Genomic DNA, 24823 nt, shown 5'->3' with positions numbered 1-24823 from the left:
CCTCCTGCCATCTCCACTTCATCTTTGAAATCCGAAATCACTCTGAAATCAGTGATGCCATCACTGCCATCTCCTCCCCTCCTTCCCCAATCCTCAGTTCACTTCCTTCCAATTCCACCCCACAACAAATCCCTGTTCCAGACACACACCCTCACTCCATCCAGCCCTCAACCCGTCCCCTCCCTCCCACCAACAAAAGCCCTTCTCTCCCTATTCTGCTGTCAAATTCTCCTCTTCATTACTAATGTATCTCTCATCTCACTCACTTAACTCTCCTCCTCACTTGCCACAACTCTCCCCTTTGCCTCCCTTTTTGCCAGTTCCTCCACCCTCCTCAATACCATCTTTCCCCCACATCTTCCTCCTCCCACATCCCCCTTCACTGGCCATCTTAACTTTCCTCAACCCCACCCTCTTCCATTGTCTCTCCTCCACCCTGTCTCTTCTTTCTGTATCCTCTGCAAATATATGGCTCCTCCATAGGGAGAGTTAAGTGCACCAAGTTCCTGGGAGTTCACATCACCGATTACCTGCCTTGGTGCTTATATCCAACTCCCTGAACGAGAAGGCACAGCAGTGCCTCCGCTTCCCAAGAAGATTGAGGCAAGTAGGTCTCCCCCATCTTAACTGCATTGCACCATTGAAAACGTCCTGACAAGTTGCATCCCCATCTGGTATGGGAGTAGTTGAGCATTGGACCAGAGGTCTCTACAAAGGATTGTGAGAATAGCTGAGAGGATCACTGCTCTCCCTACCATCCATCAGACATTTCTCAGGAGCTGCCTACATTGGGGCTCTTCTGATGAGTGGGATCGTTATTTAATACTCTTGGACTTTCTACCATCAGGCAAAAGATTACATGCATAAAAACAAAAATGGTCAGGATGGGAAACAGTTTCTTCCCCCAGGGCATGGGGCTTCTGAACTTCCTACCGCATTGTATTCGAAGTGTCACTGATTAATCTGTTCCGTACCTTCCATATTTAAAATGAATGTCGTCGTTAGGTCACATCTGGAATTTTCAGTTGGCGGACAATTTCCCTCCATGCCGCTCTGACACATTGGGAAATCTCGTATGTGGCAAGTTACAGCAGAGATTTGCCTTTGCCTTTTGCCAGGTGAGTTTTTTTTAAGAGATCAGCAGCTCTTAACCCAGCACGGATGGAGAGCGTGCAAAGGATCCGGCCGGATTCGAACTCGGACCTCCAGATCCAAAGTCCAGCGCTGATGCCACTATGCCACCAGCCAGGCAAAATGAATGTACTTATTTATGTGTGATTCATCTGTAGATTTCATCCTTGCCTTCATAAGTTATTCTGTGTTTTATGTACTACTATGCTTCACACCCTGGTTCAAAAAAAATTTGTCTCCTTTCTATATACACTATATGGTTATGTTATATACATGCATAGTTAAATAACAATTAACCACAATTACTTCCTCCCCTCACTCGTCCCTTTCCCCACCTTCTCCATCTCTACTCTCCCATACTACCCCTCAACCCTTCCCACCCCCTACAACTCCAACTACCCCCTCTCCCGCGGTACAGAGTTCGTCCAGTACCAGGTGAGGGTTAGCCTCCCTCACCCTGCACCTTCCTTGACTTCTTTTCACAGTCACTCTTCCTTTCCCCTTATTCTCCCACCCCAACTCCCCTCATTCATCCCCCGGTGTCCCAACCTCTCCCCTACCTTAACCCCTCCTGCACCCCCACCCTCTGCTTCTCCTTTTCCAACTACCCGATTCCTCGAGCCTCCTTCCTCTCACGTCACTCCTGCCCTCCTCTACCCATTCATCTCCGCCTCTGTCTCCCTGCCTCTCCCCAATCCTCTTGCGCCACCACCTTGCGTCTCTGCCGGTCTGACTCACGGGGCGGAGCCGTCGCCCAGGTACGGCCTGTCCTGTATGTACTTGCGCACAGTTAGGTCAAGCAGCGGGCTGTGGGCGCCAACACCGGGCTGGGACAATGCACAGGCGACCCTGCTGGACACGAGCAGTTCTTATCAATTTACTACTTTTACTGGTGAGTACAGACTTATCCAAAAGTTTGTGAAGTGTCCTTTGTTATGAAATTAGAGCGTGTGGTTAAACCTGTGTTTTAATCTTTGGCATCTATACTGAATTCCGGCAGCTCCCTCTTTCCCGCAACTTCCTTCTCTACGTCTCCCAGTTTGTGAATTGATCTTTTACTTTTATGGCGATTAGATTAAATCGGTTTCCTGCTGCTTGTAGTTTTTTTTCTAAAGTTTCTGGGGTTGTTTTAACAGTCAAATAACTTTCCAATGGAAAGTTACATTTTGGACACGCAGCCTGCATCTGACTACTGCAACAGGCGAAACGTTTTCTAGGGTGAAACCGGTGGTTTCCAAGGCTGCCTCACCCGGGTGAGAGGTCAATAAAGGTTGGATTGTGATTATTGGGGTCGTGGTACACTTGTTTTTAAATGCGGAGCTGTCAGGATTGGAGGGTTTCCAGAATATCAGAATGGGGCGAAGAGGAGACATGACCGCAGAGGATTTGAAGCACAGGTTGTTAGAAGTCGAGGGTTTTGTCGTTGGCATTAGTCAGTACGGGGTGGGGGATGGGACCTGAGGCCGTCACTGGGTTCAGATCACTTTTCAGCTGTGGTAGCTATAGGTTTATTATTGTCAAATATACCAAGAAAATCTTGTCTCGCACACTGTGTATACAGATCAATTAATTATAGTTCCTTGAGGTAAAATAAGGTAAAACAATAACAATGCAGAATAAAGTGAAAAAGCTGCCAAGAGCAGCACAGTATCACGTCAGATAGCTGTCACAGCACCAGAGACTCGATTCCACTACTGGCTGTAAGGGGTTTATTTATTCTTCCCATGACAATGTGAGTTTCCTTCATGTGCTCCTGTTTCTTCACAATTCCAAAGGTGTATGGGTTTGTAGTTCAGTTGGTCACATCGTACAACCAGCCTCCCTCCTTTATGCTCACTTCGACCAACAAAACGTGGAGGGATGGTCACAAACTCCCACGGCTGCTGACGACCCTGTGTTTTCAGTCCCTGAGGCTGATGTACGAACAGCTTTCAGGAGAGTGAATTCACAAAAAGCATTTGGCCAAGACTGGGTATCTGGTAAAACAATAATAGAATGCAGAATAAAAATGTTACAGTTACAGAGAAAGTGCAGTGCATAAAGACCATAAGGTACGATGTCATAACTGGACGAACTGTGAAGTCGAGAGTCTGTACAGAAAAACTGTTCACAGTGGGAACCAACTGTCCTTGAGCTTGGTGATCCAGATGTTCAGGCTCCTGCCTCTTTGGCCTGATTGGAGATGAGTAAGAAAGGATGTCCAGGGTGTGTGGTCTTTGATTATGCTGACTGCTTTACTGCAGCAGAGAGATGGAAGGGTACAGAGTCTGTGGAAAGAAGGCAGGCTTCTGTGATGCCACTCCAGGTCGTTAGGCATCGACTTAAAAATAGGTGAAATTCAAAGGGATCCTGATGCCAAATTGATGTACACAAATTATGAAGGATACGGGCAGGGAAGATGGTAGCAAACTTTCCCTGAGCAGAAATATAAAATCTAGAAAGCACAGGTTTAGAGAAAGGGGTTAGAGGCCCAGAGGTGAAATGAAGAAAAATTTCACCCAGCTGGTAGTTGAAATCTGGATGATCTGCAGAATCTAACTCTACCTCAGTCAGGACACAATGAGCCATCTTTTGCATGGCTGTGGACTGGGTTCTGATTGTATGTCTTTCAGTACTGCCCTTTTTTTATCTTCACTATCTGGTATAATTTGTGTTCTGTGTGTTGTCTGTGCTTTGATGTTGCTGCTGGCAAATTTGTTATTGTACCTGTACTTTGCCATATTTATGTAAATGACAAAAAGTGTAACTTGGCATAAATGCCCTGTCTGATGCAGTGATGGAGACAGGTACTCTCACAACATTAACAGAGACAAGCAAATGGAACATAGAACAGGCACTTTGGCCCGTGATGCTCCAATTTTTAATCTTATTCCCTGATTAATCTAAGCCTTCCCTCTTGCATAGCCCACTAATTTTCTTTTATTTATGTCCCAAAGAGTCTCTTAAATCTTCGCAAAGTATCCACCACTACAAAACCCTGGCAGTGTGTTCCAAGCACACACCAGTCTGTGCTTTTAAAAAAAAAACTACACTACCTCCCAAGTCTTCCCCACATCTTCCCCCCCCCCCCATTCACCTTAAAATTATGCCCTTGTGTTTTAACCATTTCCACCCCAGGGGGGAGAAAAGTGCTGGCTGTCCACTCTACCAATGCGGCTTGTTATCTTATACACCTCTATCAAGTCACCTCTCCTCCTTCATTCTGAAAGTTCCTCATAAGCCATGCTCTCTAATCTGAGCAGTTTCCTGGTAAGTCTTCTCTGCACCCTCACTAAAGCTTCCACATCTACCTACAAAGAGGCAAATAGATCTGAATACATTATTCCAAGTTTGGTCTAGCCAGAGTTTTATACAAGTGCAATATTACCTCACAGTGCTAGCTCTTGAACTCAGTACCCTGACTAATAAAAGCCTTCCAAGACACCATACACCTTCTTAACCATCCTGTCAACTTGCTAGCAAATTTGAAGGAAGCTATGAACGTGGGCCCCAAGATGTTTCTCTTCCTTCACACTGCTAAGAATCCTGCCGTTACTCTGCCTTCAAGCTTAACTTCCAAAGTGTATCACTTCACCATTTTCCCAATTTCCCAAATGAAACTAGCCCACTTGTTGGAAGAGTGCGTGAATTTGAGAGTTTTTACATCTGTGTTAGCTGCCAAATACCTGTATATGTTCACCGACTTGGCGTCATTTTTCTTTCACTGTAGGTATGGGAGTTGGCTGATAAACTGTCATCTCTGTTCTTCTACTCTGCTGACTTGCTGCTTTTCTTTGTGTAGCTATCAGATAGCACCATCATGCCAGTTTGCTCCCAGCCTCAGTGCACTTACATGTACAATACCATCAGAAATGTACCTGACATACCTGTGTCACCTATATTGGAGTGATTATTACATCATGGAGCATGTTCTGACAGCTTTGACTTTTGATAGCTGACTCAAGGGACTAAATACAAATCACCATTCAGAGATGAGATCATTCAGCCCCTCTATTCTGATCTGCCATTTTCAAACCTCAGATCAACTTTACATAGAATAGTACAGCACAGGAACTTGGCCTTTTGCTAATAATGTATGGGCAAATGTACGGACTTGGTGGTCCAAATAGTCTAATTCTGCTCCTATATTTTATGGTTTTGAATGCAATGCTAACTTAAACTAATTTTTTCTCTACTTGTATATGATGCATTTCATCCCTTTCCCTGCATTTTCAAGAGTCTAACATTATCTTAAACACCACTATTGTTCTGCTTCTAGTATTGCCCGTTCCAGTCACCCAGCTCTGTGTGTGTGTGTGTGTGTGTGTGTGTTTAAAAAAAAAGCTTTTCCCTCAATTTCCCCTCTCACCTTAACTGCATGTCTTCTTGCCTTAAATACTTTCTACTCTGGGTGTGGGGAGGAAGAAAAGAGATTCTGACTGCAAGATGGAGCTTTTTTTACCCTATTAATGCCTCTCATGATTTTATAAACTTCTATTGGGTCACCCCTCGGCCTCAATCCAATCTGTTATTTTAGCTCATTCTATCTAATCCAGGCAACATCTTGGTAAGAGAGCGCATAAACTGAGTGGGAAGTTAAGAGGATTGGGAATCTTTTTAAAAACACAGAAGGCAACTAAAAAAAAATTATAAAGAAGGAAAAGGTGGAATACAAAGGTAAGCTAGCCAATAATATTAAAGAGGATACCAAAAGTTTCTAAAGGTATATAAAGTGTAAAAGAGAAGATACTGGACACTGAAAGACGTTGCTGAAGAGATAGTAATAGGGGACAAGGAAGTGTCAGACAAACTAAATGAGTATTTCGCATCAGTCTTCACTGTGGAAGACACCAGCAGTGTGGCAGAAGTTCAAGAATAGCAGAGGGCAGGTGTATGAAGTTGTCATTACATGGCAGAAGGTTCTTGGGAAACTGAAAGGTCTGAGGGTAAATAGGTCAGATAGTATACACCCCAGGGTTCTAAAAGAAGCAGCTGAAAAGTTTTGGAGGCATCAGTAATGATCTCTCAAAAATCACTGGATTCTGGCATGGTTCTGGAGGACTGGAAAATTTAAATGCACTTCATTCCTTAAGAAGGGAGAGAGACATGAGAAAGGAAATTATAGGCCAGTTCTCACTGGTTGGGATGATATTGGAGACAATTATTAAGGATTGGTTCTGGGGTACTTGGAGGCATTTGATAAAATAGGCCAAAGTCAGCATGGTTTCCTTAAGGGAAAATCTTGCCTGTCAAATCTGTTGGAATTCTTTGAGAAAATAACAAACAGGATAGACAAAGGAGAATCTGTGGATGTTGTGCACTTGGATTTTCAGAAGACATTTGACATTTGTCATACACGAGGCTGGTTAACAACTACAGAGTCAATGGTATTAAAGGAAAGATACTAGCATGGACAGAGCATTGGCTGGTTGGCAGGAGGCAAAGAGTAGGAATAAAGGAACCCTTTCCTGTTTGTCTGCTGGTGACTAGTGGTGTTCCACATGGAGTATGTGTTGAGACTGCTTTTTACATTCTATGTCATTGATTTGGGTAATAGAATTGATGGCTTTGTGACCAAGTTTGCAGACAATATAAAGATAAATGGAGGGGCAGATAGTTTGGAGGAAGTAGAGATGCTACAGAAGGATTTAAATTAGGGGAATGGGCAAAGAAATGGCAGATGGAATACAGTGTAGGTAAGTGTATGGTAGAAGAAATAAAAGGCTAGACTATTTTCTAAATGGAGAGAAAATTAAAAATTCCAATGCGCAAAGGGACTTGGGAGTCCTCATGCAGAATTCCCTGAATGCTAATTTACAGGTTGAATCAGGTGGTGGTGAAGGCAAATGCATGTTGGTATTCATTTCAAGAGGACTAGAATATAAAAGCAAGGATGTAATGTTGAGGCTTTATAGAACACTGGTGAGACCTCACTTGGAGTACTGCAAGCAGTTTTGGAGCCCTAATAAGTACAGATGTGCTGACATTGGAGAGGTTAAGAGGATGCTCACAAAAATGATTATGATGAAAGGCTTATCATATGAGGAGTTCTTGATAGCTCTGGGCCTGTACTCTGAAATTCTGAAGGATGAGGGAGGATCTCATTGGAACCTATCAGATGTTGAAAGGCCTTGATAAAGTGGATGTGGAGAGGATGTTTCCTACGTGGGGAGAGTAAGTCAGGAAGACACAGAATGAATAGTGGGATGCCCATTTAGAATGGAGATGCGGAAGAATTTCTTTAGCCAGAGACTGGTGAATTTATGGAATCTGTTGCCACAGGCAGCTTTGGAAGCCAAGTAATTTGGTATCTTTAAGGCAGAATGGATAGATTCTTGATTAGTCAGGACATGAAAGCATACAAGGGAGAAGGACAGAGATTGGAGCTGAGAGGGAAAATGTATTAACCTTGACGAAATGGCAGAACAAACTCTATGGGCCAAATGGCATAATTCTGCTCCTATATCTTCTGGTGATTACCCTATCTATAACACTCATGATCTTATCCTCCTCCAAAGGGTCATCCTTCATTCTCCAAGGAATAAAACTCCTTAACCAGACAAACCCATCCCTGTAACCAAGCTGCTCATGTGGCTTATATGCCTTTAGAACTTTCCTACCAATGTGCTTGTCCAAGTGTTTTAAAAATATTTTTATTGAACTTGACCTCACTCTTTTCTGCATTGAATGCCATTTACCATTCAGTGTTGTGAATCTGTGACTTGTGGAGCATCTTCAGTGATTTGTTTGTATGTGAAGGTATATCCTTGTTATCAAGCATTGTTTAAAAAAAATCTGAAAATTGTATTGCTTCAACAATGTTTTAAGTCTGCCCTCATAACCATTTTTCCTCTGTTGCTTGGCTGTTAGCTCTTGGAAACATTCAGTGGCCACTTTATTCAGTACAGGAGGTATATATCCTCCACCTTCTGAATTACTCCCAGAAATTCCAGCCATTGCTGCTCTGCTGTCATCCATGTCAATGTTCCTTTCCAATCAATTTTGGCCAGCTCCTCTCTCATGCCTCTGTAATTCCCTGTACGCCACTACCCCTTACATCTTGCACGTAGTCTTTTTTCCCAGGGTTGGGGAATCAAGTTTAAGAGGGCAAAGTTTTGAACTGAGGGAGGAATGATTTAAAAGGGACATGAATGGGCAACTTCAAGGAATCAAAGGAAGTATTTGAGGTGTGTACAACAATATTTTAAGAACATTGGACAGGGCAGAGCTTTTAAGTTGACAGTGGAAACTTCAGATGAGATGTACATAGAAATACAAAGTGATAGGTGCCTGGAATACCCTTCTAGGGGAGGTATGATGGCAACATTTAAATGGCATTTATTCAGACACACAGATGGACAAGGAATGGAATGACATGGACCATATGCAGGCAGATGTGCTGCTTAAAATAGACCTGAGGGCCATCTTCACACAGCAGCTGGTGAGTGTATGGAGTTACCTGAGGAAGTGCTTGAGGCAAGTAAATTAATAATATTTGAAAGGCACTTGGACAAGAATGTGGACAGGAAAGATTTGGGGAGATCTGGGCCAAATCTTGACAAATAGGACTATCTTGTATATGCATCTTGGGCAGATGGGCCTATTTCTATGTTGTATGACTTTCTGGGTCTTCTAATGCCTATCCGCTCCCTCGTGCATCCAACTGCATTAGCCAATTTGGCTACCAATCAGCAAGCCATGGGAGGAAACCAGAGCACCAAGAAGAAATCTGTACTGTGAATTGGAATCCCGTTTATTATCACTGTAATGTTGTGAGATGTGGTGTTTTGTGGCAGCAGTATGGTGCAAGATATAAACATAAACTTGTAAATTTTAATCACAAATAAATAGTGCAAAAGAGGAATGGCAAAACAATGTTCATGGGTCATTCAGAAATTCGATGGTGGAGGGGAAAAAGCTGTTCCTGAGTAATCGAGTGTGAGTCTTCAGGCTCCCTTATGGTGGTAATGAGAAGATGGTGGAGAGAATGTGCCAAATGCAGACAGATGGTAATGGAGGTCAGTCTCAAACCAGCCTTGTGAATATCCCTCAGTTGGTGGGGCAGAATTTGTATAATAGATCTGTAGTCCAAGCCTTTGAACACAAGTCCAGACAACTTTACTAGTGCATTATCAACCGTGGAGATGCCACACCCATCTACTGTATACAGTTCTGATCTTCCAGATTAAAAGAAAGATTTGTTTTATTGGAATCAGTACAACATATTCTAAGGGTGAGGGCAAATAGTCATGGAGGTGGACAGCACAGAAAGAGGCCCTTCTGGCCATCACATCCATGCCAATCTTTTTGGCCATCTACAGTAGTCTCAATTCCTGCATTAAGATCCTATAGGTCTATGCCTTGATTATTTGAGTATTAATGTAAAAGGTTTCTGGTTCTACCACCTCTGGAAGGATGCACTAAATATCGACCACTCTCTATGTAAAGGATTCCCTTTAAAACTCCCTCCTCACGTTAAACCTACCCAATTTTGTTGTTGTTATATCTACCATGGGGAAAAGTTTCTCTTGACTTTCTCCTAGCTGAAGTGGCAAATCCTTGACATTAGAGGACAATTGATGCTCAGTGACTGATAATATTCAAGGCTTTGAATATTGGCATGCATAAACTCTGAGCAACACAGAAGATGCTGAAGGAACTCAGCAGGGCAGGCAGTATCTTTAGAGGGATAGTCAATTTTTTTTTAATAAAGGGCCTTAACCATAAGTGTTGACTGTCCATTTCCCTCCTCGGATGCTGCCTGGCCCATTGAGTTCCTCCAGAACTTTGTGTTGCTCCAGATTTCCAGCATCTGCAGTCTCCCTTAAGTCTTCTCTCATTAGTGTGGAGGGCTGTCAGTGGTTACAGCAGGACATTGATAGGATGCAAAAATGGGCTGAGAAGTGGCAGATGGACTTCAATCCAGATAAGAGTGAGGTGGTTCATTTTGGTAGGTCAAAATGATGACAGAATATAGTATTAATGGTAAGACTCTTGACAGTGTGGAGGATCAGAGGGATCTTGGGGTCCGAGTCCATAGGACACTCAATGCAGCTGTGCAGGTTGACTGTGGTTAAGAAGGCGTATGGTGTATTGGCCTTCATCAATCATGGGATTGAGTTTTGGAGCCGAGAGGTAATGTTGCAGTTATATAGGACCCTGGTCAGACCCCACTTGGAGTACGGTGCTCAGTTCTGGTCGCCTCGCAATAGTACGGATGTGGAAACCATAGAAAGGGTACAGAGGAGATTTAAAAGGATGTTGTCTGGATTGGGGAGCATGCCTTATGAGAATAGACAATAGGTGCAGAGGTAGACCATTTGGCCCTTCGAGTCTGCACCGCCATTTTGAGATCATGGCTGATCATCTACTATCAATACTCAGTTCCTGCCTTGTCCCCATATCCCTTGATTCCCCTATCCATAAGATACCTATCTAGCTCCTTCTTGAAAGCATCCAGAGAATTGGCCTCCACTACCTTCCGAGGCAGTGCATTCCAGACCCCACAACTCTCTGGGAGAAGAAGTTTTTTCCTAAACTCTGTCCAAAATGACCTACCCCTTATTCTCAAACCATGCCCTCTGGTACTGGACTCTCCCAGCATCTGGAACATATTTCCTGCCTCTATCTTGTCCAATCCCTTAATAATCTTATATGTTTCAATCCGATCCCCTCTCAATCTCCTCAATTCCAGCGTGTACAAGCCCAGTTTCTCTAACCTCTCTGCGTAAGACAGTCCGGACATCCCAGGAATTAACCTCGTGAATCTACGCTGCACTTCCTCCACAGCCAGGATGTCCTTCCTTAACCCTGGAGACCAAAACTGTACACAGTACTCCAGGTGTGGTCTCACCAGGGCTCTGTACAAATGCAAGAGGATTTCCTTGCTCTTGTACTCAATTCCCTTTGTAATAAAGGCCATCATTCCATTAGCCTTCTTCACTGCCTGCTTTACCTTCAGTGACTGATGAACAAGGACTCCTAGATCTCTTTGTATTTCTCCCTTACCTAACTCTACATCGTTCACATAACAATCTGCCTTCCTGTTCTTACTCCCAAAGTGGATAACCTCACACTTATTCACATTCACATTATTCTCGTCATTGGTCCCTACATGGAACACAACATCTGGATTCTTGCCCTCCTTCTCGAGAATAACCTACACCCGATCTGAGATGTCTCGGACCCCGGCACCAGGGAAGCAACATACCATCCGAGACTCCCGATCTTCCCCACGAAATCTCCTATCTGCCCCCCTGACTATAGGATCCCCTATCACTACCGCTCTCTTCCTTCTCCCTCCTAATCGAGGGTCCAACCTCAGTGCCAGAGACAGGACCACTGCAGCTTGTTCCTGGTAGGTCATCCCCACCAACAGTATCCAAAACGGTATACTTATTGTTGATGGGAACGGCCACAGGGGTGCTCTGCTCTCTCTGTCTGCTCCCCCGCCTCTCTTGACTGTCACCCATTTGCCTACCTCCTGTCTTTTCGGTGTGACTACCTCCCGATAACTCTTATCTATCTCTGCCTCTGCCTCCCGAATGATCCGTAGTTCATCCAGCTCCTGCTCCAATTCCCTAACTCGGTCTGCTAGGAGCTGCAGCTGGATGCACCTTTTGCAGGTGTGGTCATCAGGGACGACTGTGTTGACCCTGACTTCCCACATACTGCATACGGAGCACACCACTGCTCTGACTGTCTCCCCCATTACCTGATCCCAGATTAGTCAGAATAAATGAAAAAAGTACCTACCGACCTTACCTTTTTACCTCAGCAAGCACGTTCTCTGGCTCACTGATTTCCTCTCACCGAAGTCCTCCTGCGCCGAAGCCCGCTGAGCCAAAGCCGAGCACTCTGCTCCCACGCACTGACGCTGCCTGCTCCTGAAAGTGGGCCGCTTTTTAAAGCTGAGTGAACTTGGCCTTTTTTCCTTGGAGCAACAGAGGATGAAAGGTGACCTGATAGAGGTGTATAAGATAATGAGAGGCATTGATTGTGTGGCTAGCCAGAGGCTTTTTCCCAGGGCTGAAATGGCTAGCACGAGAGGGCATAGTTTTAAGGTGCTTGGAAGTAGGTACAGAGGAGATGTCAGGGGCAAGTTTTTTACGCAGAGAATGGTGAGTGCGTGGAATGGGCTGGCGGTGGTGGTGGTGGCGGATACGATAGGGTCTTTTTAGAGATTCCTGAACAGGTATATGGAGCTCAGAAAAATAGAAGGCTATGGGTAACCCTGGGTAATTTCTCAGGTAAGGGTGTGTTCAACGCAGCTTTGTGGGCCAAAGGGCCTGTATTGTGCTATAGGTTTTCTATGTTTCCATGTTTCTATTACAGGTATGCTATAGAGACGGACAGTGCTGCCAAAGAGGTTTTCTCAGAAGTGATGTTGAAGCATTAGTTACACCACAAGTTAACAAGGGACAAGTGATTCTGACAGGTGAGTATCTCATGATGTCATCTTTGTCTTTCTGTGGAATTTGTGATTCTCCAGCCTCTGACAAAATGCTGTCATTTTGGCCACAGGCCACAGGTCCTGATACTGTGGTTAGATTTTAAATTGCCCTTTTCCGTAATTTATCCTACTATTCTGGTGTTTGTGATCTTCAGAAAAGATGAAGAAGTTCACTTAGAGTACTGTGTTCACCCTGCCACAGGACACTGTTATTAAACTGGAAAAATTAACAAGCTGGTGCCAGGACTTGCGAGACTGAGTAATGGGAGAAGTTGTACAGGCTTGGAATTTGCTCTTTGGGATGTCTGGGACCCTGAGAAAATCTTGTAAAGGTGCATCAAATCACCAAGTTCCTAGATAGGGTGAATGCACTTTGTCTTTCTCCCAAGTTTAGGGAATCGAGTGCTAGAGAACATAGGTTCTAGAGGACATAGATTTAAGGCATAATTTTAAAATGGGAGAAGTTTAATAGGAACTTGAGAAGCAACATTTTTACTCAAATGTATGTAAGATGAGGTAGTTGAGGCAGATGTGATTACATTTAAATTGCATTTGAATAGGCACATAGATTTGAAAAGATTAGAAGGCTATGGGCCAAATGCTGGCAATGGAGTTGGCTTTGATGGGGCATCAATGTTTGCATGGGCAGTTGGGACAAAGGGTCTGTTGCCTTGCTGTGTGAATTCTGCAAAGGTTTCCACTTGTAAATAAAAGTATTACCCACAATGTCAGAGAGCCGTGTCGAAAGGGGCGTGTGAAGGCATGAGTAGAGCTTCAGGAAATGCTCAGTTACTGGCAAAAGGAGAATTCATATCACAGGTTCTCCTCTGGTTACAAACATCTGATTCTTGGATACCAGCAGCATGGGTGGGGATGGATTTGCCAGCTGCTTTAGTACTGAGAGAAAAGCAATATCAATAGACAATAGGTGCGGAAGTAGACCATTCGGCCCTTCGAGCCTGCACCGCCATTTTGAGATCATGGCTGATCATCTAGTATCAATACCCGGTTCCTGCCTTGTCCCCATATCCCTTGATTCCCCTATCCATAAGATACCTATCTAGCTCCTTCTTGAAAGCATCCAGGAATTGGCTTCCACTACCTTCCGAGGCAGTGCATTCCAGACCCCACAACTCTCTGGGAGAAGAAGTTTTTCCTTAACTCTGTCCTAAATGACCTACCCCTTATTCTCAAACCATGCCCTCTGGTACTGGACTCTCCCAGCATCTGGAACATATTTCTTGCCTCTATCTTGTCCAATCTCTTAATAATCTTATATGTTGCAATCAGATCCCCTCTCAATCTCCTTAATTCCAGCGTGTACAAGCCCAGTCTCTCTAACCTCTCTGCGTAAGACAGTCCGGACATCCCAGGAATTAACCTCGTGAATCTACGCTGCACTTCCTCCACAGCCAGGATGTCCTTCCTTAACCCTGGAGACCAAAACTGTACACAATACTCCAGATGTGGTCTCACCAGGGCTTTGTACAAATGCAAGAGGATTTCCTTGCTCTTGTACTCAATTCCCTTTGTAATAAAGGCCATCATTCCATTAGCCTTCTTCACTGCCTGCTTCACCTTCAAGGACTGATGAACAAGGACTCCTAGATCTCTTTATATTTCTCCCTTATCTAACTCTACACCGTTCAGATAATAATCTGCCTTCCTGTTCTTACTCCCAAAGTGGATAACCTCACACTTATTCACATTAAACATCATCTGCCAAGTATCTGCCCACTCACCCAGCCTATCCAAGTCACCCTGAATTCTCCTAACATCCTCATCACATGTCACACTGCCACCCAGCTTAGTATCATCAGCAAACTTGCTGATGTTATCTCAATGCCTTTATCTAAATCTTTGATGTAAATCGTAAACAGCTGTGGTCCCAATACCGAGCCCTGTGGCACCCCACTAGTCACCACCTGCCATTCCAAGAAACACCCATTCACTGCTACCATTTGCTTTCTATCTGCCAACCAGTTTTCTATCCATGTCAATGTCTTCCCCCCCCCGCCCCCAATGCCATGAGCTTTGATTTTACCCACCAATCTCCTATGTGGGACCTTATCAAATGCCTTCTGAAAACCGAGGTGCACTACATCCACTGGATCTCCCCCGTCTAACTTCCTTGTTACATCCTCGAAAAACTCCAACAGATTAGTCAAGCATGATTTACCCTTGGTAAATCCATGCTGGCTGGGCCCAATCCTATCACTGCTATCTAGATATGCCACTATTTCATCCTTAATAATGGACTCTAGCATCTTCCCCAACACCGATGTCAGGCTGACAGGTCAATAGTTCTCTGTTTTCTCCCTCCCTCCTTTCTTAAAAAGTGGGATAACATTAGCCATTCTCCAATCCTCAGGAACTGATCCTGAATCTAAGGAACATTGGAAAATGATTACCAATGCATCCGCAGTTTCCAGGGCCACCTCCTTTAGTACCCTAGGATGCAGACCAACTGGACCTGGGGATTTGTCAGCCTTCAGTCCCATCAGTCTACTCATCACCGTTTCCTTCCGAATGTCAATCTGTTTCATTTCCTCTGTTATCCTATGTCCTTGACCCATCCATACATCTGGGAGATTGCTTGTCTTCCTTAGTGAAAACAGATCTAAAATACTCATTAAATTCTACTGCCATTTCTCTGTTTCCCATAACAATTTCACCCAATTCATTCTTCAAGAGCCCAACAGTGTTCTTAACTATCTTCTTTCCCTTCACATACCTTTATATATATATATATATATATATATATATAAAAAAAAAGCTTTTGCTATCTTCCTTTATATTCCTGGCTAGTTTGCGTTCATACCTCTTTTTTTCTCCCCATATTGCCTTTTTAGTTAAGTTCTGTTGTTCCTTAAAAATTTCCCAATCATCTGTCTTCCCACTCACCTTAGCTCTGTCATACTTTTTTTTAATGCTATGCAATCTCTGACTTCCTTTGTCAACCACTGTGGCCCCTTTCCCCCCTTTGAATTCTTCCTTCTCCGGGGGATGAACTGATTTTGCACCTTGTGCATTATTCCCAAGAATACCTGCCATTGCTGTTCCACTGTCTTTTCTGCTAGGCTATCCGTCCAGTCAACTTTGGCCAGCTCCTCCCTCATGGCTCCATAGTTTCCCCTGTTCAACTGCAACACTGACAACTCCGAGCTGCCCTTATCCTTCTCAAATTGCAGATAAAAACATCATATTATGATCACTACCTCCTAATGGCTCTTTTACTGCAAGATCGCTTATCAAATCCTGTTCATTACATAACACTAAATCCAGAATAGTCTTGTCCCTGGTCGGCTCTTGTACAAGCTGTTCGAAGAATGCATCCTGTAGGCACTCTACAAACTCCCTATCCTGGAGTCCAGCACAAACCTGATTCTCCCAGTTCAACTGCATGTTGAAATCCCCCATAACTACTGCAACATTACCTTTGCCACATGCCAATGTTAACTCCCTATTCAACTTGCACCCAATATCCATGCTATTGTTTGGTGGCCTGTAGACAACACCCATTTGGGTCCTTTTGCCCTTACTGTTCCTCAGTTCTATCCACACAGACTCTACTTCTCCTGATTCTATGTGTCCCCCCCTTGCAAAGGACTGAATCTCATTCCTCACCAACAGGGCCACCCCACCCCCTCTGCCCACATTTCTGTTCCTACAATAGCACATATACCCTTGTACATTCATTTCCCAGGTCTGATCTCCCTGCAGCCATGACTCCGTTATCCCAACAACATCATAGTTACCCATTCGCACCTGAGCTTCAAGCTCATCCGCCTTATTTCTGACACTTCATGCATTCAGATATAGAATTTTTAGCCCATTTCTCCTCTCTGTTTGAATCGCTGCCTATTGTGCTTAACCCAGCTCCCCAAACTCCCATCGGGCTATACTCCCCTAGAATTTTATTGTCCTTCCTAAATTTACTTATTTTTTCAACACATTTAACTTCATGTTCCGTCAGACCATCCCTCTGTACATGTGTCCTCCTTATCACTTGTTCCGCCTCACCTTTCTCTACGACACACTTAATATTCCGGAACCGCGTAGTCCCCACCTGTCCTTTATTCTTCCTTTCGCTATCCTCTCTCACATTCTGGATCCCCACCCCCTGCAAATTTAGTTTAAACCCGCCCCCCCCCCCCCCCCAGGAAGCACTAGCAAACTTCCCTGCAAGAATGTTAGTACCACTCCAGTTCAGGTGTAAACCGTCCCTTCGGAACAGATCCCACCTTTGCTGGAACAAATATCAGGATATGGGATATAGTGCTATGATTGCAGAGTGAGTGCAGACAACAGGGGTAATGTAAATTGAGAGATCGGGTGCACATCTTTAGCATACAAGATATCTGTTCAAGTCTTTAACAGTGGAGTAGAAGCTGTCCTTGATCCTGGTAATGTGTTTTCAAACATTTACATTTTCTACCTGAGGGGAGAAGAGAGAATGATGAAGGTGGGTGGTGTCTTTGATTATGTTGGCTGCTTTCCTGGAGTGTGGACGGGTAATAGATGGGAGAACGATTTATGTGCATGTACAACTGCCTGCAGTATGGGATTTCTAGTTCTGACATGTCAGTCCTCTTGTGCCAAGATGAGGTCACCCTCAGAATGTAGAGGCAAAGCCTTGTATTCCATCTGGGTAGGCTCCAACCAGATGGCATGTATATTGCTTTTTCCTCTCCCCCCCCCCCCCCCCTCCATTCCCTACTCCAGCCTTTTACCTCTTCTCACCTGCCTATTACTTCCCCTGGGTCTCTTCTTTCTTTTCACCTATGGTCCATTCTCCTTTCCTATCAGATTCCGCCTCACCTTTCTCGACGACACACTTAATATTCCGGAACCGCATAGTCCCCACCTGTCCTTTATTCTTCCTTTTGCTATCCTCTCTCACATTCTGGATCCCCACCCCCTGCAAGTTTAGTCTAAACCCTTTCTTCCCCCCCCCAGGAAGCACTAGCAAACTTCCCTGCAAGAATGTTAGTACCACTCCAGTTCAGGTGTAAACCGTCCCTTCGGAACAGATCCCACCTTTGCTGGAACAAATATCAGGATATGGGATATAGTGTTATGATTGCAGAGTGAGTGCAGACAACAGGGGTAATGTAAATTGAGAGATCGGGTGCACATCTTTAGCATACAAGATATCTGTTCAAGTCTTTAACAGTGGAGTAGAAGCTGTCCTTGATCCTGGTAATGTGTTTTCAAACATTTACATTTTCTACCTGAGGGGAGAAGAGAGAATGATGAAGGTGGGTGGTGTCTTTGATTATGTTGGCTGCTTTCCTGGAGTGTGGACGGGTAATAGATGGGAGAACGATTTATGTGCATGTACAACTGCCTGCAGTATGGGATTTCTAGTTCTGACATGTCAGTCCTCTTGTACCAAGATGAGGTCACCCTCAGAATGTAGAGGCAAAGCCTTGTATTCCATCTGGGTAGGCTCCAACCAGATGGCATGTATATTGATTTTTCCTCCCCCCCCCCCCCATTCCCTACTCCAGCCTTTTACCTCTTCTCACCTGCCTATTACTTCCCCTGGGTCTCTTCTTTCTTTTCACCTATGGTCCATTCTCCTTTCCTATCAGATCCCTTCTCCTCAGCTGTTGAGCTTTTCCACCCACCTGGCCTCGCCTGTCACCTTCCAGCTAGTCTCCTTCCCCTTCCCCACCTTTTTATTCTGGCATCTTTCCCCTTCTTTCTCAGTCCTGAAGAAAATTCTTGGCCCAAAACGTCAACTGTCTATTCATTTCCATAGACCTGACCTGAGTTTTTGTGTGTGTTTCTCTGTGGTCTCTTTCAGTCTTGGGTAGAGCAGATTAAATCATTACGCAGTGCACTGAGCTAGAGCACAGTAAAGCAGTAACAACGTAGAATAAAGTGAAAAAGCTATCAAAAAAAGGGCAAAGCAAATAAACAATAAATTGCAAGATCTTGACAATATAGGTTGTGAGGCCAAGTGTCCATCTTGCTATATGAGATGTCCATTCAAGAGTGTGATTACAGGGGGATAGAAGCTGTCCTTGAGCCTAATAGTGTTGCTTTCAGGCTTTGTATTGTCTTCCCAATGGAAGAGGGGGAAAGAGGGATTATCCAGTGTGGGTGGGGTCTTTGATGATGCTGACTGCTTTACTGAGGTAGTGAGATGTGTAGATTGAGTAGTGAGGGGAGTAGTGAGTAGGAGGGGAGACTGCTTTCTGTGATGTGCTGAATGTGGGTACAAATCTCAGTTTCTTGTGATCACGTGCAGAGCAGTTGTCATACCGAGCAATTAGGCATCCAGATAGAATACTTTGCTCGGTGCTTTGATAAAAGCTGTATGTGTCAGAGGGAATATGATAAGTTTCTGTAGCCTCCTGTGGAGGCTTCCTCCGGTGCATGTGTGAAAATCAGTGAGGGTCTTTGGGAACAATACTGAATGTCAGTGCCGGTGTGCCTCCTTGGCTGCTGTGTCAATGTGCTTGTACCAGAACGTGCTGTTGGTGAACTTGGCCCAGCTTGTGAGATTCTCCTTTGTTTGGTGTGTTGGATGTTTGTGTTGGTGAATTTACTTTGTTTCCTCATGTCCAGTGCCGCTTCACGACTGCAGTTTGGAGAGAAACGTCAGGCTAAACACCAGTGACGGCGGCTTTGAATTTCATCAGAATGGATCCATAACTGCCACTCGGTCTGAAAATATTGATGCAACACGCAAGTTTATAGTGTGGATGACTGATGTCAACAGTGGAGAAATATGGGTGGTCAATATCCTGTTAAAGACAAAGGTGAGAGGTTAAAGAGTCCAGATTATTTATTGGTGTGGACCAAATGTGTGCGAAAGAGAGAGAGAGAGGAGACTCATTGAGGACAAAGTACTCTACTAAATTTCAAAGTTCAAAGAAAATGTATTATCAAAGTATGTGTCAATACTATGGGTTCATCTTCTTGCAGACATTTACAGGAAAAATAAAGAAATACAATAGAATTTACAAATAAAAACTATATATGAACAAAAACTTACCAATGTGTAAAAGAAGACAGACTGTAAATATATAAAAATAATATTGAGAACGTAAGTTGTAAAGAGTCCTTGAAAGTAAGTCAGTAGGTCATAGACACAGTTGAGAGTTGTGGTGAATGAACGTATCCACATCAATTCAGGAACCTGATGATTGTTTGTTAATAACTGTTTCTGAACCTGATGATGTGGGACTTGAGGCATCTGTACCTTCTCAATGGCACGAGAAGAGAGCATGACCTGGAAGGTAAGTGTCTTTGGAGGTCTTTGATGGATACTGCTCTATTATAGCAATTCTCCATGTAAATGTACTCACTTATGGGGAGGGCCTTGTGATGGAATAGGCTGTCCATCACACTCTGTAATCTTTTCTATTCCTAGGCATTGGTGCTTCCTTAATAAGCCTTGAAGAAACCAGTTAAGATGCTCTCCACTGTGCATCTATCGAAGTTTGTGAAAGATTTTGTTGACATGCTAAATCTATGCAAACCTTATTTACGTGCATGATAACATAGAAAAGAGAACATAAAACAGTGCTGGGTAGGATCAAATACTTTGGCTCAAAATGTCTGCCAAGCACAATGCCATCCATAAAACATAGGACCAGAATTAGGCCATTCAGCTCATCAAGTCTGCTCCACCTTTCCATCATGGCTGATTGTGGATCCCAGTCAACCCCATACACCTGCCTTCTTGCCATACCCTTTGAAGCCTTGACCAATCAGGAAACTATCAACTTTTGCTTAAGTATACCCACCGATTTGGTCTCCACTGCAGCCTGTGGGGGAGCATTCCACAGATTCACTACTCTGACTAAAAATATTCCTCCTTGCCTCTGATCCAATAGGTCATCCTTCAATTTTGAGGCTGTGCCCTCTAGTTCTGGGTACCCTCCACCATAGGAAATCACCTCTCAACATCCACCTTATCTACTCCTTTCAACATTCGGTAGGGTTCAATGAGATCTCTCCACCCTCTTCCCCCCCTCCACCCCCGCATTCTTCTAAATTCCTGTGAGTACAGGCCCAAAAATACCAAACGCTTCTCTTGTCAATCCCTTCATTCCTGGAATCATCCTCGTGAACCTCCTCTGGACTCTCTCCAATGCCAACATATTCTTTCTGCGATATGGGCCCAAAACTGTTGATAATACTCCAAGTGTGGTCTGACTAATGTCTTATAAAGGCTCAGCATTATCTCCTTGCTTTTGTATTCTATTCCCCTTGAAATAAATGTTAACATTGCACTTGCCACCTTTACCACAGACTCAACCTGTAAATTAACCTTCCGGGAGTCTTGCACAAGGACTCCCAAGTCCCCTTGAACCTTTGATGTTTGAATTTTCTCCACATTTAGATAATAGTCTGCACTCTTTTTTACCAAATCCATTATCATACACTTCCCAACACTGTATTCCATCTGCCACATTTTTTGCCCATTCTTTCAATTTGTCAAAGTCCTGCTGAAATTGCATTGCTTCCTAAGCGCTACCTACCCCTCCGCAAACTTTGTCACAAAGCCATCAATTCCATGATCTAAATCATTGACAAACAATGTGAAAAGTAGTAATCCAAAACTAACCCCTGAGGAACACCACTAGTCACTGGCAGCCAACCAGAAAAAGCCCCCTTTATTCCCATCTGCTGCCTCCAGCCTGTCAGCCATTCCTCTATCCGTGCCAGTATCTGCCCAGTAACTCCATAGATCCATGTAAATAACCAGAATCAGGTTTATTATCACTGGGATGTGACATGAAATTTGTTAACTTAGCACCAGCAGTTCAATACAATATACAATACATAATCTAGCGGAGAGAAAATAATAATAAATAAAACATAATAATAAGTAAATCAATTATGTATATTGAATAGATTTTCAAAAGTGTATAAATGGAAATACTGTATATTTTTTAAAAATGGTGAGGTAATGTCCAAAGCTTCAATGTCCATTTAAGAATTGTATGGCAGAGGGGAAGAAGCTGTTCTGGAATCGCTGAGTGTGTGCCTTCAGGCTTCTGTATCTCCTACCTGATGGTAACAGCGAGAAAAGGGCATGCCCTGGGTGCTGGAGGTCCTTAATAATTGACGCTGCCTTTCTGAGACACCGTTCCTTGAAGATGTCCTGGGTACTTTGCAGGCTAGTGCCCAAGATGGAACTGACTAGATTTACAACCTTCTTCAGCTTCAGTCCTGTGCAGTAGCCCCTCCCTACCAGACAGTGGTGCAGCCTGTCAGAATGCTCTCCATGGTACAACTATAGAAGTTTATAAGTGTATTTGTTGACATGCCAAATCGCTTCAAACTCCTAATAAAGTATAGCCGCTGTCTTGCCTTCTTTATAACTACATCAATATATTGGGACCAGGTTAGATCCTCAGAGATCTTGACACCCAGGAAATTGAAGCTGCTCACTGTCTCCACTTCTGATCCCTCTGAGGATTGGTATGTGTTCCTTCGTCTTACCCTTCCTGAAGTCCACAATCAACTCTTTCGCCTTACTGATGTTGAGTGCTAGGTTGTTACTGCGACACCATTTAGAGCAATGGGGTAAGCACACACCCTTGAGCTGTGCCAGTTTTGATAATCAGCAAGGAGGATTTCATCACTTTGGTATATTAAGGTAGTACAAGGGGAAAAACAATAACAAAATGCAGAATAGTGTTACAGTTACAGAGAGACGACAGTACAGGAAGACAATGACGAAAGGCAATAATGAGGTAGACAGTGAGCCCGAGTCCATTTTAACGTACTAAGGGACCGTTCAGTAGTTGTATAACAGTGGGGTGGAAGCTGTCCTTGAGCCTGGTGGCATATACTTCCAGGGTTTTGTATCTGCTGCTAGAAGAGGGGTGGGGAGAAGAATTTGTGAATTCAAGAGCTCATCTTAATTACTAAGTAGAACCGACAGTTCTAGACATGGGTGTGTCTGAACAGTTTCCCAATTCCTGAGTCCTGAATGTATCCAAAGGAAAGTTGTATTCTAGAACCCTCCTTTCATTTAAATATTGATGCACCATCAATGACTCTGAGGTATGGGTTAAGGTAGGCTTTTATTGGCTGGAAGAAAGAACAAGCAGCAATTGCCCAGCACACTACATCCTGGAGACTGAGGCCGGGGCGGTGGCTCCAATCGCCTTTATACCGGGGTCCGTGGGAGGAGCCACAGGAGCAGTCAGCGGGGGGGCGTGTCGACAGGTATATGTAGTTCACCACAAATATAAAAATTGCCTGACAGTTTCCCTGGTTGGGTTACTTGCCTAACTTCATATCTCCCTTAGGAAAACAGAAACTAGTTTCAATCAAATTTCCAGAGTATAACCTTTACCTCATCTCCACCCTGCCTATCCCTTTGAAACTTGCCTGTGTTCTCAGCTGCAATAAAATCTCATGGCAAAACTAAAACTTGTTTCTGGGTACAATTGAATTTAGTCATGCATTCATAAACAATCTATTTAGCTGGTGACGTGTTGTTTGCACAAGTAATGACTTTCGCACATTGGACTGGAATAACAGGTAATCTTTTGTCACCTTTGTGTAGATCTAAAGCTATTTTTTTGTTTTCACAGTCTGAAAGGAGAGGAATCCAAGTCATCCGATTTCCAGCCAGGAGGACCTCCCACCGACAGAAGCGAGAGTGGATCTCTCCACCTATCGATGTTCGAGAAAATGAACCCCCGATGAATAATCCCATTGCCATTGTAGGTTGATATCACTAGTTTGACTCGCATTGTATAAATATGCATCCAGAGAGTGCTGATGTTCTACTGGTACTAACACTCCATTCAGTTGCAAAAAAAACTTTCTCATAATCAGAATCGGAATTGGTTTATTACTGAGAACATTCAAGACTGTGGTCAATTGCATTCAACTGTTGATTCCCCTCCAGAGATGCTGCCTGACTTGCTGAGTTCCTGCAGTATTTTGCACGTGTTGCTCAAGATTTCCAGCATCTGCAGAACCTCTTGTGTTTAGGAATTGTTGCATTATTGTCATCTGCATACAGTGGGGGGAGCCTGTCTTGGTTCAGCCTGTGAAGCCCATGCTGGTGAATGCTTCCATCATACTTAGCCTAACACTGATGCAGAAACCATAACTCTTAACTTTTAAACAAAGAGTGGTTGTCCTACAGAAAATGAGTCTGGGAGGTAGTACTGGAAAAACAAGTAAACAGCAGATGGATTGAATTTGGCTTCAATTTTCAGGATAAGAGTACAAGTAGAATCCAAAACAATAGCGGTATCTTGGGAACTGCAAAAGGAGGAACCTGAGCAAGTTACAATTAGTGGTGCTAGGCAGATTGGTGAAGAAGATAATTGTCGACATTTAGGGTTGAAATCCTGCACAAGACAGATGCCTCCCGGAGATGATGCTCAGCCAGCTGGGTTCTTCCAGCAAATTACTTGTTATTCCAGATTCCTGCGCCTGCAGTCTCAGTCGCACGTACATCCAAACATTCAGTGAAATGTATTGTTTGCTTCAACAATCACGAGGTGCTGGGGGCAACCTGCAAGTTCACCACACATTCTGGTGCCTGCTAAGCAAGCTCACCATGCTCAGAACAACACAAGCATCAGCAACAGCAATGCTAAAACAAATCAAGGCCCTATCCTCTCTCCAACTCTCACACACTTTACTCCTTTTCTCCCTCCCACTGCAACCCCAGGACAGGCTCATAGTAGTTCAAATCTCACCTTACTAGCCTGGGAGTTTATACGGCACACTACAGGCCTTTGGCAAACTGGAATTCTGGGGATAAGATATAGGCACAGTAACCTCCAGCACTGTCACCAAATTGTCCTCACCCTATTCCTTTTATCCCATTCTCCACTGTCCTCTCCTTTCAGAGTTCATCTTTTTCAGTCTTTTGAGGCACCCAGCACCCTGCAGTTTCTTGCATCATTCCCACATCCCCTCCCTCACCTGCCTATTACCCCCTCCATCTCACCTGGATCCAGCTATCGCCTACCAGCAATTGCTCCACCCCTTCCCACCCTACCATCTCCCTCTGTCTTTCCAGCCCTGCTGAAGGGCTGCAGCCCAAAGTGTTGAAAGCCCATTTCCCTCCATAGATGCTGCATGACCTGTTTCATTCCTCCAGTGTTTCGTGTGTGTTGCTGAAAGTAAGTGGTAAAGAGAAGGTAAGGAAGACGGTGTTGGCATTCATTTCAAGAGGACTAGAATATAAAGGCAAGGATGTAATGTTGAGACTATACGGCATTGGTCAGAACATATTGAGAATATTATGAGCTGTTTTGG

General features: G+C 44.0%; 1 protein-coding gene across 1 annotated transcript in view; it reads left to right on the top strand.

Moving 5' to 3' along the window:
• The first annotated feature begins 1874 nt into the window (after positions 1-1874).
• Positions 1875-24823, top strand: part of LOC132398161 (desmoglein-2-like) — a 75925-nt gene continuing 52976 nt past the window's right edge. The window contains exons 1-4 of the mRNA XM_059977224.1: positions 1875-2023; positions 12445-12547; positions 19142-19335; positions 23134-23265. Coding sequence (XP_059833207.1) covers positions 1967-2023; positions 12445-12547; positions 19142-19335; positions 23134-23265 — 486 coding nt within the window. The 5' untranslated portion in view covers positions 1875-1966. The remainder of the gene's footprint in view (positions 2024-12444; positions 12548-19141; positions 19336-23133; positions 23266-24823) is intronic.

This window comes from Hypanus sabinus, chromosome 1, assembly GCF_030144855.1.
Source record: "Hypanus sabinus isolate sHypSab1 chromosome 1, sHypSab1.hap1, whole genome shotgun sequence".
NCBI lineage: Eukaryota > Metazoa > Chordata > Chondrichthyes > Myliobatiformes > Dasyatidae > Hypanus > Hypanus sabinus.
The sequence above is the reverse complement of the archived record's forward strand: the minus strand, read 5'-3'. Positions and strand labels throughout refer to the sequence as shown.